Raw genomic sequence first — 17,746 nt, 5'->3', positions numbered from 1 at the left:
GTGTTCTTTTGCCCCAGCCCTGCCTTCCAGTTAACTCCTCCAACATTTCTGATCTCCTCCCCATTCCTCCTGTATGAGCCACAGTAACTACATGCTCTTAACTAAGCATACAACTTGCTAGCAATAGTGACTTTTAGGATTACACTGCGCAGGAACAAAGTTGTGCTGCTCAAATCTTCTCCCATTTACACACTTCACTGAGGCTATGTCTACACTGGCGGCTTCTTGCACAAGAACAAGAAGAGACACGCAAGAACATGGCCAAACTGCCATGTGTGAGAGATGCTTTGGCGCATTTTAGCCATAGGGCTTTCTTGCGCAAGAAACCCCTGCCGTGCATCCACACTGGCCTCTTGTGCAAGAGCTCTTGTGCAAGAGGACTTACATCTGTTAGAAAAGAGCGTAGCTCTTGAGCAAGAAGCTCTCTTACCACACTTTACTGTAAATCTTCTTGCGCAAGAGCGAGTGGGCAGTGTGGACGCTCTGCGGAAGAACGGCCCTTCTTGTGCAATAACCCACCAGTGTAGACGTAGCCTGAGTGAAGTAAATAACTTAACTGTTGATCACTTCCATAGCCCACAGGTGTTTCCACGGCCTTGTGATGAAAATGTCATCATATGTAGTGCTAGCATTCAGTGACCCTCTGAAAAAGCTACTGCAATGGGAACAGCTACTCTTGTCCACAGAGAGGCTCAAAACAGTCCTTGAACACATTCTATATTGACAATTAGCATGAAAAGGTACAATGCTCCACTGTGGTGTCAAACCTGTTATGGGGGGGGGGGGGGGAGAGGAAAACACAACCCAGCACATCTTAACGGGAAGAATATACCAGAAATAGTTTTGTTTGTAAATTAAATTTGAGGTGCGCACACAGAAGTTAGCCATAGCATTGTTCTGCTCCAGAATATATTTATACCGTAGAAAGACAGGCTGTTCTGACTCTACAGAACAAAGGGCTCCAATTATTCAGGGACAGATGCCACATTAAACTTCTCCTGGTATCAATTCTTAAATAGAATTGGTTCTGTTCAGTACATTGTGCACCAGTTGCTGCCATCACTAGGCATCAGTCCTCCAGTGATAAGGAGAATAAGATCAACAAACCACCAGATCCCAAGTCCTCCAAGAGTTAGTAGTTTTCCCACTGCTGTCCCTGTATGGCCCAGACAGAATCGGTCCACTCCAAAACAACCCAGGAAGAAGGAGTAGAGTAAAGTGGTTATAAAATAGTGGCCAGTGTACCTGCAATAAATGATGAATAAATTAATCTCAAATACAGTTTTATTGAGGAAAGAGATAAGACACCCTTTCATAACCCTGAGCCTGTGCTGTATCAGCCACCTCCATTTTTTACAGTATAGCTCCCTCTAATGGACTTGGAGTTTACAACCCTTATGAAAATGAGCCAATAAACCACAAAGGAATTCCCACTGTATCCTGAGGTAGGCAGCAAATCCATCAAGCAAAGACTAAAAATGCATATAAAGTTACAACAAGCGAAGCGGAGAGGGGGCTGCAGACAGCGAAGTTTAAGAGGAAGAGCAAGAAATCCAGGCTACCAGGTGAGAGTACTCGCTTTTGGTGTGAGTGAGTTTGCTCGACTGTTTAAATTTGGAATTTTGATGCTGAGTTCAGGTGATTTCACTTTCAGTTACCGTGATAGTTGGGACCGAGTGCCTGATCCTTTATTCCCTTGATTGCCTTTGATCAGTCTTCCCCTCTGTGACTAAGGAGGGGGTAGGCCTGACCTAGGCAAGCAGGCTTTAAAAACCAGAGGCAGAGTGACCAGGGGGCTGCAGGCAGGGGAGTTTCAAAGAGAGAGGCCTACTATGGTCAGGAAGAGCTGAAACACCTGTGCCAGCACTGCTTCTGTCTCCTCCGCCTGCAGCCAGACAGACCACCTGACCATGGATGCCTCTACCCAGATCCTGGTGTAGTTTTGCAGGGACTGGGTTTTGCAATTCCCACTTACTTATATCCAGGCGGGGGGAAACCATCCAGTGTGAAAAGTGGCTACTGGTGGAATCTCTCAGGCAAAACATGAGAGCAAGACATGAGAAGTCATTCAGCGCAGAGTAGAGCGGAAGATTAGGCCTTAGTTGGAATATTGTGTCCAGTGCTGGGCACCATATTTCAAGAAAGATGTGGAGAAATTGGAGAAGGTCCAGAGAAGAGCAACAAAAATGATGAAAGGTCTAGACAAGATGACTTATGAAGGAAGACTGAAAGAATTGGGCTGGTTTAATTGGGAAAAGATAAGATCGAGAGGGGCCATGGTAGAGCTTTTCAGGTATCTAAAAGGGTGTCACAAGGAGGAGGGAGATAAATTGTTCTCCTTAGCCTCAGAGGATAGAACAAGGAGCAAGGGGCTTAAACTGCAGCAAGGGAGGTTTAGGTTGGACATTAGGAAAAAGTTCCTACCTGTCAGGTGGTTAAACATTGGAATAAGTTGCTTAGGGAGGTTGCGGAATCTCCATCTCTGGAGATATTTAAGAGCAGGTTAGATAGAGGTTAGATAGACATCTCTCAGGGATGGTCTAGACAGTACTGCGTCCTGCCATGAGGGCAGGGGACTGGACTCAATGACCTGTTGGAGGTCCCTTCCAGTTCTAGTGTTCTATGATTCTACAACCCAGCCAATATTTGGAGCAGCAAGTGCTAGTGATGTCTTAGCTACCCAACCCAACCTTCCAGAATGTAATATATATTTCTGGAGTGAATCAATCTTACTTTATGCATGGCTTATTCCCACGTAGAAAAGTCCGAGGCTCTGCACACTCGATACCATCTAGTGCTTTACACTGCACTGGAGTGTGGTCTACGTCACTATAGGCTTGGCCACCAAACTGTCAGAGGAAAACAAATCACACAATTGAGATTATTTACTTTGGGGGGAGGGAGGAAAAGGACAGTTAAAAGGCTATTTTCTTATCACAAAGAAAAGAGGAGGTGGCCTCAGTTTGAAGTGTTTAATACTTAGTGTAGGTTCAGTAGATGCCTGCAAGCTTTCAGTCAGAATTACTTTTAGTTGTCTCTGGAGTTGGAAACTCCTCAGAGTATGGTATGACTTGCAGGTTTAATTAACATACACTCTGTGCTTCTCCCCACACACTATCATGTCCCTGTGAATTCTTTGTCAACGGACAAAATTTAAATATGTGCTAGTGATCAATAGTTCACAATATATCACCTTGTATATCAGCTAACTGAAAAACCTCAAGCGCTTCAATGCTGTCAATTCCTAACTGTCAGGGTGGTTAAACACTGGAATAAATTGCCTAGGGAGCTTGTGGAATCTCCATCTCTGGAGATATTTAAGAGCAGGTTAGATAGACATCGATCAGGGATGGTCTAGATGGTACTAGGTCCAGCCATGAGGGCAGGGGACTGGATTCGATGACCTCTCGAGGTCCCTTCCAGTTCTAGGATTCTATGATTCCTCCCCTCCCCCGCCCCCGCCCCATGGGAAGCGCAGCAGATTCCTGTGGAGGGATGAGAAAGAAAGAGTAGTTCTCACTCTCATAAAACTGCTCGAGAGATGGGAAAATGGATCCTGCACCTTTACCTCTTCCCTAAGAGGCCCATGATCAGAAGAGCAAGTGCCTTGGAAACCTTTTCCTTCCTGAATATTGCTTCTGCCAGGAGAGGGGAATTTCCACAATCTATAAACTTCTACGGGTGAGGGAGAAGCACATCCCAAAAATCCCCTGGCTTTAGAACTACAGCAGAAAGCTCTTGGCGGAGGTATTTGATTCCACTATGCTGGTAGAGCATACTTGATATGCGACTATTACAAACCACCGTGTGCTTCTAATGAGAAGTCCTTTTCAAGTAAAGGGTCAATGGATACCCAAAGGATGTCTGAATATCCTTTGAGAAGTTACAAAATCATCTTTTTTTCAAACTCACCTTAACACACCCGTAACCTAATTCACGCTGTGCAGTAATATTTCCAACATGATCTACTGGATCCTCACATTCAATGAACTCCTCCGGCCTGTAAACGATCAAAACCCATCACATTCACACAGTTAAATGAGGTGGGGGAGATAGAAAATAAGTTAACTCATAAGGGAAAACATCACATTGAGGTCCCTTATGCCATCACGACTCACATGAATTGCTAGCCCTGTCACCAATTCTTGTCCCCCATATATGCCACCTCTCCTGTTATCACCCCATCTGTCCCAGCTTGTCATCTGTCTTCCCTACGTAGTCCCACTTTGTCCTTCCCTTATGAATGCCCCCTTCTGTTGACTGCTCTACAGTAGGGATGTTAAAGATCAATTAATTGAATAGTCAAGTGGCCTCATGAATTCAGTTAGTCGACTATTCTACAGTTCCCAGGGGTGGGGCCAGCAGTCAGTGTGCTCCAGCCCTATTCCCGAGGAGCCTCCTGCCACTCCGCGCTGTGGGTCTTCTATCATTTTCCACCCCCCCCCTTAGTTTCCTCTTTTCTAAACTGAAAAGTACCAATCTTTTTAATCTCTCTACATATGGGACTGTTTTCAAACCCCTAATCATTTCTGTTGCCCTTTTCTGAACCTTTTCCAATGCCAAGATATCTTTTTTGAGATGAGGTGACCACATCTGCACACAGTAATCAAGATGTGGGCGTACCATGGTTTTATGCAGAGGCAAAAAGATAGTCTCTGTTTTATTCTCCACCCCTTTTTTAATGATTCCTGGCTTTCTGTTTGCTTTTTTCTATTTACACTTCTCATCCCTCTGTTCCCAGCCCCCACATTAATCCTTATCTGCCCGGCTCCCCCATCTCCCTCTCCTGCCACTGCCCTCCCCATCACTCCTCCAGCCCCCCATCCCGCTCTCCACCCTGCCCCTCCCCCATATCCCGCCCCAGGCCCCCATAACCCACACCCCAAACTATCCCTCCCCTCAACCCCCCCAGACTGCTCTCCACCCTGCCCCATATTCTGCCCCCAGATCCCACCCCCAACCCCCTATCCCGCCCCCCAGCACCCCGCCCCCCAACCTATCCCTCGCCCCGCCCCCCAGCACCCCGCCCCCCAACCTATCCCTCGCCCCGCCCCCCAGCACCCCGCCCCCAACCTATCCCTCGCCCCGCCCCCCAGCACCTCGCCCCCAACCTATCCCTCGCCCCGCCCCCCAGCACCTCGCCCCGCCCCTCGCCCCCCCGCTCACAGGTGGGTGCAGAGCACGAGCGGCGCGCGCGGGCCCCCGTAGTCCCAGGCGGGGGTGGGGGCGGGGCTGCCGGCGGGCGGGGCGGGCTCGGGCCCGCTCGCGTTGTGCTGGTGGCTGCGGGACACGCCCAGCAGCAGCAGCAGGTGGCCCAGCAGCAGCGCCGCCTGCCCGCACAGCAGCACGTAGCTCAGCGGCCACCCGGGCCCCATCGCCCCGGCCCCGGCCGGCCCCGGCCCCGCCGCTGCTAGGGAACCCGCCCGCTAGGCCGCGCGGAGCGAGCGCACCCAGCACGCGCGACCAATGGGAGCGCGGGAGGGTGCCCAGAGGGCGGGACCAACGGCCCGCCCACCAATAGCGCCGCTCAAGGCCGGCCAATCAGCGACAGGCAAGCAGCAAGCTGGGTTGGCTGGTGTGAAAAGGGGCGGTACTACCGCGGCCGTCACAGGACTGGTCCCGCCTTCTGTTCCAGCGGCCAATGCGTGAGGAGGGGGCGGGGCCATGCTCAAGCTGCGGGAGGGGAGGGAGGACTGGCCGGGGTGCGCGGTGAGTTAGGAGGGGTCGCCTGTACAGGTGTACCGCCTACCTGGGGGGGGGGGTCCGTCCGCCTGTACAGGTGTACCGCCTACCTGGGGGGGGGTCTGTCCGCCTGTACAGGTGTACCGCCTACCTGGGGGGGGGTCCGTCCGCCTGTACAGGTGTACCGCCTACCTGGGGGGGGTCCGTCCGCCTGTACAGGTGTACCGCCTACCTGGGGGGGGTCCGTCCGCCTGTACAGGTGTACCGCCTACCTGGGGGGGGTCCGCCCGCCTGTACAGGTGTACCGCCTACCTGGGGGGGGTCCGTCCGCCTGTACAGGTGTACCACCTACCTGGGGGGGTCCGCCCGCCTGTACAGGTGTACCGCCTACCTGGGGGGGGTCCGTCCGCCTGTACAGGTGTACCGCCTACCTGGGGGGGTCCGCCCGCCTGTACAGGTGTACCGCCTACCTGGGGGGGTCCGCCCGCCTGTACAGGTGTACCGCCTACCTGGGGGGATCCGCCCGCCTGTACAGGTGTACCGCCCACCTGGGGGGGGTCCGTCCGCCTGTACAGGTGTACCGCCTACCTGGGGGGGTCTGTCCGCCTGTACAGGTGTACCGCCTGCCTGGGGGGTGCCCGTCCGCCTGTACAGGTGTACCGCCTGCCCGGGGTTTGAGTGTGTCTGCCCGCCTATACAGATTTACTGCCTGCCTGGGGGTTGTTTTCAGCCACGGTCTCTTCGGGATTTAGTTGATTTCTGGCCTTTCAAGAAAACAAAGACCAAACATTTCATGTTTCAAAATATTTTCAGCGGTATATAGGAGAGCAATGGGGATTTGAAATACAAACGCCTCCTTTCCTTTGGGCTTTCTCTGGATGTTTATACAATCACAGTTACAGGTTGCAAGGTCCCACGTCACCATACTGCAGTCATCCTGTGCCCTGGCAGTATCCTTAGGCCTCCTGGGCCATCACTTAGGCTCCGAGGCCGGCGTGTCTTGTTCTGCGCCCAGTAAACAGGATGTTACTTGCCATAGTCAAAGAAGACTTGAGAATATCGTTTGCTCCGAGGTGTCCAATAATATCCCACGAATAAATCAGTTATAGTGACCCCTTGGGGGGGGGGGACCCTAAGAAGGGATGTTTAATATTAACACCTTACTAAGGACTGACAGGAGGTCCAGGAACACAAGCAAACACCACACTTCTGCTCGGGTGCAAGGCAAAGCTCCCATTTCAGGGCATGGTCACCACAGCCAGTTTGGATGAGTCACTGTCTCGTGCCATTGGGTCCCAAGTTACTAGGGTGGGGTGAGCCGTCCAGCAGGCGCACTGAACTGCTCTTTACAGTCTTCTTCCTCCTGTCACGTCTCTGAGATGGTGCCGGCTCCTGACTCGAGGTCTCACGCACAGTGGGTCTGGCCCACGAAAGCTCATCACCTAATAAACCATCTTGTTAGTCTGTAAAGTGCTACATTGTCCTGCATTTTGCTTCAACTACCCCAGACTAACACGGCTCCATTTCTATCACTGTTCCGGGCCCAGACACGCTGGAAATGAGACTCGCCCCGGCGCCACCTTTACTCATCCCCCCAAAGACTCTTCTCGGCTCCCCAGCGCTGTGGGAGCCGGAGGGGGCGCCGCGGTCCCAGGGGCTGGGGAGTTTTGCGGAGGCGGCTGCTCCGCTGGGGCTTCTCTCCCCGTGCGCAGCCCGCCAGGTGGAACCGGGCCCCCCAGCCCCGGCCCCCTGGAGCCCTGCCCGGCCTGTCCCGCCCCGGCGCCCCCCAGCTCCACCCCCGGCGGCGGGGAGGGGCCGCGCCGCGCAGGCTCGGTGGGAAGCGGAGCGGCAGCAGCCGCCGAGCCGGACCGCGCGGGGATGGCCTGGGCCCGGGCCGCGGGGCGCTGCCTCCTGCTCTGCCTCCTGCTGCTCGCGGGGCCCGGCCTGCGGGCGGCCCGGCCAGGTGAGTGGAGCGTCCCCCGCCGCCCGGCACGCGCGGCCCCGATCCTGGGGGGGTCTCAGCACGCGGGGCCCCGATCCTGGGGGATCTCCCGGCACGCGGGGCCCCGATCCTGGGGGGGGGGGGGCCCCGATCCTGGGGCACTCTCAGCACGCGGGGCCCCGATCCTGGGGCACTCTCAGCACGCGCGGCCCCGATCCTGGGGGGGTCTCAGCACGCGGGGCCCCGATCCTGGGGGATCTCCCGGCACGCGGGGCCCCGATTCTGGGGGGGTCTCAGCACATGGGGGTCCAGATCCTGGGGCACTCTCAGCACGCGGGGCCCCGATCCTGGGGGGCAGCCAGGCACCCAGTACGCAGACTCCCGATTCAGGCAGTGGGGCTCCCAGCACATAGGATCCTGATTCGGGAGGGGAGGGCTTGCGCGGGGTCCTAATTTGGCGAGTGGGACTCCTAGCACACAGGGGCCCGATTCTGGGGGACTCCCAGCAGGTGGGATTCCAATTCTGGGGGAGGCTCCCCAGGAGTGGGGCTGCTGGTGGGAGCCAGTTTTAAAGTCCTGCTGTGCATCGGTGTCTGCCCTGTGCTCTTGCCACTGCATCAGAGGCAGTAGCACTGGGCAGCAGGCAGGAGCCAACAGTTGCCCTGCATGTAACTGTTGAAATCTTCAGCAGTTACACGGTCACTTCATTACACACAGTTTAACCACCTTAGTATGCACTGCAATGTCTGAAGGCTCTCACCTGTTGTCTTCCTGTAGTGCAGTACCCCGCTTTACCCTTTCTCTTGGATTCCTCAGTTTATGTCAGTGGAGAGCTTCCTAGCTAGAGGTTTGTGGCCTGTTTGTTGGGGGCATTATCTGAAGCTACGGCATCAGTGCTGCATGCTCAAAACCCGCCTTTTAGTCCATTATTTGTATTACAACAGCACTTAGGAGCCCTACTCCTCAACTAGGATCCCATTGAAACTGGTGCCGTAGAAACACCAAATAAAAAGATGGTTCCAGTGTAGATAAAAAACAAGGAATAGTCTGAATAGTCTATCAGCACCTTCAAGACTAACAACAGTATAGATGTGTACCCAGTCTAAGTACAAGGCAATAGACGGCAGATGGATATGCCAGATGGGGGAGTGCAGGAAACTGCGATCAGTGTAAGTCAGCATGATAAGCAGTGGTCTCAGCACACTGGCAACCTGCTGTCAAGTTTTTGTAGCACCGCAGCAAAGGTGTTTTCCAGAGGCTAATGAATTAGTTTTGCAGAAGTTTTTGGAGTCCGCGTGTAAGCGTGAGGGGCAGCATGTACTAAGGTGCTTGTGTGAACATTTAACAAGCGGGTGGTGGGGGCTGACGTTATGGAACGATTGGAGATGAGAATCGACATCTCAGGCGCAAATGAGATGGTGGGTAGAATGGTAGTAGGCCTGGAAAGGGACGATACAAGCATCTCACATTTAATATGGTGTGTGGGGGGGGAGGGTAATGCAAGCGCTGCCGAGGGATGCAAAGAGAAAGGGCACTGAAGAGATGGGTTAGGAGAAGGGTTTTGCAGTGGATGTGAATGGGGCAAGTGGCATTTGTCAAGGCCAGGGCGGATATTGCAGTCATGGAAAGTGAGACGATGAGGTGCGTGGATCTATAAGAAAGGCCGCAGCCTCAGAGAACTGTGCAGAAATACTACACCACTTGTCTTGAAGTGGGTTTTACCCACAAAAACTCATGACCCTGGATATTTTTGTTAGTCTCTAGGGTGCAGAAAGAATTGGCCAGAATTCGCTGTAGCCTGGAGGACCTAGAGAGAAGTGCGAGGCAGAAGGTGGTGCCCACGTAGTGGGCCTGTGTGACAGAGTGGTGCCACTGTCCACAGGTAGGACGGAAGGAGGTGAAAGGGAGGGCTGGTGAGGAGGATTAGGAGCTCTCTCTTAGCCGTGTTGGGCTGGAGCCGACAGCTGCGCAGCCGTGAGAGATGTCAGAGAGACCAAGGTTTTCAGTTTGGACAAGAGACCAGTGTGGCGTGTAGCAACGTATCTGTGAGTCGCATCCTTGTGTTGCCGTTACCTTCACCCTTCCCTGTCTCATTCCTCTTGGGTCTGCTGCCTTCACTTGCTACATCTTGAGTGCAGGTTGTGAGCTGTTTGAGGCAGACGGATCCCGCTGCAGAATGCTGTTGGTTTGGTGTACCTGCAGAACAGCAACAGCGTGTTGGGGGGAGCATGGCTCCCGTCTGGGCCCAAGAGAGAGAGATGGCCCGGAGGCAGAAAGACAAGGCAGTTCAAATGTAAAGCCCTAAAAGTACAGGCATTTTTTCCAGCATTCAGCCAGTATGGGAGCAGAAGGATGCTGAAAGGAGGAAGGAGCTGTGGGCTCAAGTGGAGATGGAGACTTTAATGGTAAAGATCAGGAATTAAATTCAGCTGGATCTGTCTGGAGTGAAACTTCAGTAAATATTTTCACCTCCCTCCTCTCCCCAGGAAGTTTTATAGCCTGCTGGGAGGGTTGGGGAAGCTCCAGGACATAATCAAAGAGAATTTAAACTCTGGGAGGGATGCAGAGGGATTGACTCTGCAGGGAGAGTTTTGAACAGATTGGGCGGCACCAGTGAAAGAGCAACCAGGTACAGTCTTAAATGATGTGTCTTTGGGGTTCTGGCTGTTTGTTTCTGATGTTAGAATGGTCAGCTCTACTGATGAGGGCTACCAACTCCATTCCTGCTGCCAGTGTGGAGAATGCTGTCCACCACCGAAGTGTTTACATCAGAGGTTTGTGTGAATATAATGATCTTCTAAGAGTTCAGTCCAACTAGTCATCCAGGTGTCAACAGACGCAGATAATTGCTTTCTGGAGGCTCAGACTCATTATATGTAAGAGGAAAGAAACACTGAAGACTGCAGGGGAAATGGAAAACAAGGAACTATTTATTATATCAGGTCATCAGGAGTGGTTTCTTCAGCCTGGAATGTAATTGTTTTAAAACCATCCCAATAAATAGACGGACGCTGGAGTGATATTAAAATGATGTAACATTGCATGGGAGACGAGCTATGCCTTGTGTTTACTAGAGTTTCTGACTTTCAGGGTTCGCTTCCCCCCCGCCCCCGATATTTAGAGTCTTATACCAATCATGATTTTGTGACTATACATTTTATCAATTAAAAAGTTACTTTCAAAGCACATCTCAACGTTTTTGCTCTGAAATTTCCTGGCAGTGGCCTTGAAGAACTGAGAAGTTCTGAGAATTCTTTTGTTTAACACGGGACAATTGCTGAACTGCCTTAGAGAGCTTCCTCCCGCTCAGAAACACACACGGGGACAACATTCGGCAGAACAGGCAGTGGGGCAGGAGGCTGCTTTTCCCTGTAATGGCATAAAAAGAGGAAGAAGAAGCTTAGAAATAGCAAAAAATAGTTTATCTCATTGCTTATTGGAATTAAACAAAGGAACCGTGACCATTATGCTAATTTTCTGGAAAAGCCACAACTGCTGGTTTACCTGAGCTTTCTGGGACCCAGAGTTATGTGGTTAACATTAAATACCTTGTGTATCCTGACTCGTGGTTCAGCTCTGCTTTGGTTTGGCTACCAAAAGTAGGCCCCCTACGAATTTGCTTTCGTTTGGTAGGGCAGGGGGAAATGAAAGTCTGAGATTAGGTGTGTGGAGAGTAACTGGGTCAGAGACATGGAGCAGCACTTGGTATGTTATGAAACTAGGAAGAAAACTTTTAAAAAATGGATTCAGAGATGGCTTGGAAGCCAGTGAAGGTGGCAAAGAGTCCCACTTCCTGGAAAAGAGCCCGTTCACTGGGTGCCATCTGGACATTAGCGTAGCAGTTCAGAAGCAGGCATGGCTGGAGAGCTGCAAACCAAGGGAAACCCTTCTTCATTTCCCCTAGGCCATGAAACACCCTATTCTAATCCCATTGTCAAACCTTCATGCCCCTCCCCTTCCTTCCATCCCTGTGGTCGATGGAACAGATCTTTCTGCATGAGCATAAAATGAACTGGTGCGGTTTGCCTTTTCTGTTACTGAATGTAATGATTTAATTATATTCCTGCCTACTGAACGCGTTCAGATATTACAGTAAGAAGTATCCTTTTCTAAAGGTGTTTTAATAATCATGGGTAAGTTAGAGCTTATCATTGCTACTTGTGATGTTCTGTAAGTTGCTGTGTTTCAGTTATTGCATATCTGAGCCTTTAACGTTTATGGTAAGTGAGCGAATTCCTGGCTTGGAGGTAGAAGTCCAGTCTACACATAAACAATTCTTTGTTTCTACATGGGCTTCCATTTGAAAGTTGTTTTTTCTCCCAAAAGTCTCAGTATAGGCTGCACCTCCCTAAACTGGGACTCTGGTCCGGCAACATCTGTGATCCGGCAGGACCACGGATGGTCCTGGATGAGAGAACTGCAGGGCACCTGGGAGCCTTGCAGGGAGGGAGGGGCTGGTGGTTGTAGGGCCAGGTTCATGCAACCTGATTGGCAGCCTGGCCAGAGCCACTACAGCCCGCCAGGGGCTGCGTGCTGCCCAGCAGTGGGGCCAGGGCCATGGCAGTGGGGTTGTGGCAGCCTGGTCGGGGCTGCAGTAGCCCAGCCAGCAGCAGGGCTAGGGCAGCCCAGCTGGAGTGGGGCAGGGGCTGGGGTCAGCCAGCAGGCAGCCTGGAGCTGAATGAGCTGGCGGCAGGGAGGGGCAGCGAGCTGATGGGCTGTGGCAGGGGACCGCCTCTGGTTCGGCAAATTCCCTCCTTCGGGACTGGTCAGGTCCCAAGGGTGCTGGACCAGGGAGGTCCAACCTGTGTTGTGAATTGGAAATTCAATAGGATACCTCGAAGCAGGCAAAAACAGTTACTGCCGTAGTTAACAGATGTCTTCTTGGAAATAAAGTCCATAATAACAATGGGAAGAAGGGAGCAAAATCAGCTGGTGAATGGAAGCAGGTGGTGATGTAAACACCCAGAGTAAAATAAATACGTCCATGCAGCAAGAGCTGAAGGATTCCAGGAAAAGAGGAGCCCTGGGTGTGTCTCACTGGACTGTTATTACTGGTCCTTCCAGAGCACTGCTGGAGCCAGGGTTGCCACGGCTGACTCTCTGAACCCACCGATCCTTCTAACTGGAGGTGGGATGAGTTTTTTACCGACCTTTATTACTCTGGCTTGGCTGTTGGTGGCCTGAACCAGTGCGTTGGATCAGACGGCTGGGGGGGCTGCGCTAGGAAAGCGGCCTGGGTTTAGTGTGTTGCCAATCATAGCAAAGCTTCCGCTTGCTTTTTGTCCATACCAGCGTCTTTAACTAGGCATGTAAAGGGTTAACCGGTAAGCGGTTAGCTGGCAGCCTGGCTAGATGCAGGGGGGAGAGGGGAGCTGCTGCAGCCCAGCTGGGCCCACTGTGCCGTACCCCCCTCCCCCCCCCCCCCGCGGGATCCTGGTTAATTGGTTACATGTAAAGATTAACCAGTTAACTTACTGAACAGGGTTTTACATCCCTACCTACACCACCTGACGGGAGCTGGGGAGAAGTTGCGCTTTGCTGGCACCGCATCGCAGTCGGGTGTATCCTCCAGCGTACGCCCAGAGGACGCGAGGTGCCGTTGTGGTTCCGATTACAAGTAAACCATGGGACATCTGTGAATGGGTGCGGTGTCTAAATGGCTGGGGGGAAGGAGTAGCCGTTGGAGACCAGTTTTCCTGCGCAGCTCCTCTCTCTGGAGCAGAAAGGGCCCTTACTGGGGTGTGCAAGATTAACCAGCTAAATGGGATTTTACACCCCTCCTGCTCGCAGTGCTGCCTGAGCACGGTACAGGCATTCCCCGAGTTCAAACACCTGACTTACGGACCGCCGCACATACACCCACACGCTCCCCTGCAGCCTCCAGGGAGCAGGCAAGAGGCACAGGGGGTGGTGAGCGGCCCAAGTGCTGCCTGGAGGACTCCGGCGGGGCAGGGGGTTGCCGTGCAGCCAGAGGCTGGAGAGAAGTGGCATTTTGAAGGGGAAACGGCCTCTTCTCTCCAGCTGCCGGCTGCACGGCAACCCCCTGCCCCGCCGGAGTCCTACGGCCTGCACTGCTTGCTGCCTCCTGGGGAGAGGGGGCTGGGTGCAGCCTGTGGAGTGGGAGAGGGGCAGCCAGGGGATGGGGTGTGGGGCTGCTGGAGCCAGTGCTGAGCCCATGGAGGGGAGGGGCCAGGGGCTGGGGCTGGCTGCAGGGGCTGATGCAGAGCCCGTGGGGGGTGGGGTGGGTGGTAGCCGGGGGATGCCCAGAATCTCTACGTACCTCCTCATCCTCCTCCAGGTAAACCTGCCTTTCCTCAAGCACCAGCATTCATGGTGAAATGAAAACGATTGTTCATTGCAAATAGACAATATTTCAGCTCCACGATGGGTTAAATCGGCTTTCGTGGGCTAGCCGGGCATCCAAACCTGCATTGATAACAGTGTTTCTATGGGAGAACGCGTTGCAAACAGCCGACTGACCAGATGCCCTTTTGGAACACACCCTGTCATCAACTGGGGACTCCCTGCGCAGGGCGTACCCGGTCGTGGGAGGTGTTTCAATGGCTCTTAAACATATTGAACCATTTACGAAGTTCCTCTTGCAGCTCACCTCTCCCCCCACTTCTTATTCCTCAGCCGGCACAGGCACTAACCCCCCAAAGAAACACTCGGGCTTTGTTTTCATCGGGGGACGGCAGTGTGTTCCCTACCACGCGGTGAAATCCTCGGGGAAAGCAGGCCGGTCTGTAGTTTTTACACAGGTCGGGGCCTAAGGTTAGCCTGTGACACTTACAAACTGCCTGGTCTCCCTTCAGATTTTGCCTTGTGAGATAAGGACACATCCCTTCCCTAGTGGGAACCAGGCCTGAGTGTCTGAACCTGCTCTGCTCAGGAGGGAGCAGCTGAGCGGAGCCGTGCATGCTGCAGAAGATTGAGGGAGGCCAGCACGTGGCAGGATTAATGCCTTCCCTTCCAAAGACCTGTCCTGAAGCAGCCCTTAAGAGCTGATCTTTCTTGCAAGAGGCAATTGCTTTTTCTTTTAATTTCTTCAGTTTTCCTTCGCGCTCTCAAATTCTTTTCCTCACTGAATTTTAAATCCCTGGGATCTAGGGCCCGGTCTAAGACTGTTAAATGTGGAGGAAATGTTGTATGGGGAAATCAGACAGTAGCTAGCCAGACTCTTGATAAGAATTCAAGTAGATGCAATGGCTGAACGTACTAGAATCAACTCTTTTGTTCAGGGATTTCCTCCGGGTTAATTGCTCCACTTTTTCAGTAAACCCAGAGTTGATTTTTGTTTCCTGAGGAGATTCCTGCCATGTAAACTCTGGTTATTTTGTAAGTAGGAGGGTGTGTGTCTTTGTTATCTTGTTATCATTTACTGGTATGAACCTTTAAAACCAAAGTGGGAATACTGAGTGAATGGGGGTGGTGAGCGGATAGGGTTGCCAGGTGTCCGGTTTTGAATCGGACAGTCTGGTACATAAGAACATAACATAAGAACGGCCGTACTGGGTCAGACCAAAGGTCCATCTAGCCCAGTATCCTGTCTGCCAACAGTGGCCAGCACCAGGTGCCCCAGAGAGGGTGGACCGAAGACAATGATCAAACGATTTGTCTCCTGCCATCCCTCTCCAGCCTCTGACAAACAGAGGCCAAGGACACCATTTTATCCCCTGGCTAGTAGCCTTTTATGGACCTAACCTCCATGAAATTATCTAGCTTCTCTTTAAACTCTGTTATAATCCTAGCCTTCACAGCCTCCTCTGGCAAGGAGTTCCACAGGTTGACTACACGCTGTGTGAAGAAGAACTTTCTTTTATTAGTTTTAAACCCACTACCCATTAATTTCATTTGGTGTCCTCTAGTTCTTCTATTTAGAGAACTAATAAATAACTTTTCTTTATCGGCCCTCTCGGTATTTGAGCTTTCTGTCCGGGAAATGAATTGAGAAAATACTGGACATAGTAATGTCCGTTTTTTTTCTAATTAAGCTTGTTTAATTATTGTGAGTATCCATACGTAGTTGCGGACTGTCTGGCTGGTCGACACGCTTACCCTTCTTCAGTCACGCTGCGGGAGCATGTTGACCAGCCAGGCAGTACACAACTACGCAGTAGAGAGGAGGGGGTGGGGTCGGGGCGGGATGGAATCCCTGGGGCAGACTTGCTCGTGCTCCGCCGGGCCCCTACGTGGGATGGGCAGCACCCCAGGATCTGCATGTGCCTGGGCCAGCTCCTCTCCCCACTGGTCAGTTCTCTCCCTCCAGCTCCCACCGACCCCCTCCTGGCCAGCCCCGCTGGCCACTGGCCGGTCCCGCTCCCCGCTGGCCAATTCTCTCCCCTCGGCCAGCCCCGCTCCCCTCGACCCCTTCCCGGCCAGCACTGCTTCCTGCCCCCCCACCCCCCACCCCGCACCCCGAATCTGAGATCAAATGTGTCCGGTATTTTTTTTGAAACCATCAGGTAACCCTGTGAGGGGAAGAGGAAACATATTGAAGGAGGAGCAGAGAAGCGATCTAATGCCAATGTATGTAGCTGTTCTCAAGCCATTCTTCAAAAAGCAGAGTCCTTTGATTTAATTAAACATCAATGGTTTGTCTTTTTTTATATTTAGGAAGGTTTTAATGAGTTTACATTAGAGATGTCAGCAGTCAACTGGAAAGCATGACCCTTACTGGGTGATGGTTACTGGTAAACCAGCGGCCTGCGGGCTGGAGCAGTCTGCCACACCGTGGGCGGGAGCCTTTTAAGCGGTTAACCGGTTACACACAAAGTTTATCCAGTTAACTGATTAAACCGGATTTTACATCCCTAGTTTACATATCCTTGCCATGTAAATATGAGACTCAAAACAGTTGTTACAACTGTTCCCTCATTTAAAGAGACAGAAATACAGCGTTCAGATCTTTTGGTTTAACACAAGTGTTACCATATTACAGAGTGTCACCATCATGCCTACAATGGGTCTTTTCCTATTTCTTTATTTTTGAACAGTTATTTTAAAAGAGTCTGTTGCTTTTTTAATTTTAAATGGTTTGATAGTAAGCACTCTGCTAGGTCGGAAGGCGAAGAGCGGGACTTCTTACGGCAGACGGTGCAGAATATACATGCCTTTCCAAGGGAGGGCCATGCAGCGTAAGGTACGTTTCCAAATTGGGGAGCGAGGAGGGGAAGAAGGAAAGCAGAAGGTGAGGGGAGAGAAGTGCTTATTGGGATGTGTCATAGAATCATAGAACACTAGCACCAGGAGGGACATCAAGAGGTCACCAAGTTCAGTCCCCTGCCCTCACGGTAGGACCAAGCATGATCTAGACCATCCCTGACAGGCGTCTGTCCAACCTGCTCTTAAATATCTCCAGGGATGGAGATTCCACAACCCCCCTCGGCAATTTATTCCAGTGTTTCACCACCCTGACAGTTGGGAAGTTTTTATTAAAGTCCTACCTCAACCTCCCTTGCTTTAATTTAAGCCCGTTTCTTCTTGTCCTGTCCTCAGAGGCCAAGGAGAAAAAAATTTCCTCCCTCCTCCTTGTGACACCCTTTTATGTACTCGAATACGACCATGTCTCTTCTCCATCTTCTCTTTTGCAAACTAAACAATTTTTTCCCCTTTGCTCTTAGGCCATGTTTTCTAGATCTTTAATCATTTTCATTGTTCTTCTCTAGTCTTCCAATTCTCCATCTCTTTCCTGAAATGGGGTGCCCCCAATTGGAGACTATATTCCAGTTGAGGCCTAATCAGGGCAGAGTAGAGCAGAAGAACAACTTCTCATGTCTTGCTCTCAACACTCCTGTGAAGGGAGAGTAAAAAATCATATTGTCCTTTTCTTATCTCTGCCTCCTCCTCTCCCAGATCCCTTGACATGCAGCTTCCCGCCACTCACAGGTCCACCGATGTCGGTCAGTTCCTTTAGCTCTGCTAGTTGTTCCGATCCCTTGTCTTGCAGCATCGTGAAATCTGCTGGACTGAATGGTTTCTTAACGTTTCTGTAGCATTTTTTCCCCCGAAGGAGTCTCAAAATGTTCCGCAGAGTCCATGGGGGTTGCCTTCACCCACCACTGAAACACAGCCACTTAACAGTTTACAGTCACAGTGTCCAACAGTCTGGAACAGGGTGTG

General features: G+C 51.9%; 2 protein-coding genes across 3 annotated transcripts in view; one reads left to right on the top strand and one right to left on the bottom strand.

The window, feature by feature from the left end:
• Positions 1-700: 700 nt before the first annotated feature.
• Positions 701-5,450, bottom strand: TM2D2 (TM2 domain containing 2). 2 transcript variants are annotated; one of them, XM_075910934.2, is made up of 4 exons: positions 5,167-5,450; positions 3,913-4,000; positions 2,734-2,849; positions 701-1,245 (listed from the first exon to the last, which is right to left on the bottom strand). In XM_075910934.2, exons 1-4 carry the CDS (start codon positions 5,373-5,375, stop codon positions 1,032-1,034), a joined length of 627 nt encoding a protein of 208 aa, XP_075767049.1. In that variant the 5' UTR covers positions 5,376-5,450; the 3' UTR covers positions 701-1,031. The 2 variants fall into 2 exon arrangements, with proteins under 2 accessions (XP_075767049.1, XP_089629886.1); XM_089773760.1 differs by lacking the exon at positions 5,167-5,450 and adding an exon at positions 4,624-4,794.
• Positions 5,451-7,490: 2,040 nt separating this feature from the next.
• ADAM9 (ADAM metallopeptidase domain 9) overlaps positions 7,491-17,746 on the top strand; it is a 45,820-nt gene continuing 35,564 nt past the window's right edge. Inside the window, exon 1 of the mRNA XM_075910920.2 lies at positions 7,491-7,645. Coding sequence (XP_075767035.2) covers positions 7,561-7,645 — 85 coding nt within the window. The 5' untranslated portion in view covers positions 7,491-7,560. The remainder of the gene's footprint in view (positions 7,646-17,746) is intronic.

The sequence above is a fragment of the Pelodiscus sinensis genome, chromosome 28, assembly GCF_052426305.1.
Source record: "Pelodiscus sinensis isolate ZL-2025 chromosome 28, ASM5242630v1, whole genome shotgun sequence".
NCBI classification, from domain to species: domain Eukaryota; kingdom Metazoa; phylum Chordata; order Testudines; family Trionychidae; genus Pelodiscus; species Pelodiscus sinensis.
This window is presented reverse-complemented; position numbering and strand designations above follow the sequence as displayed.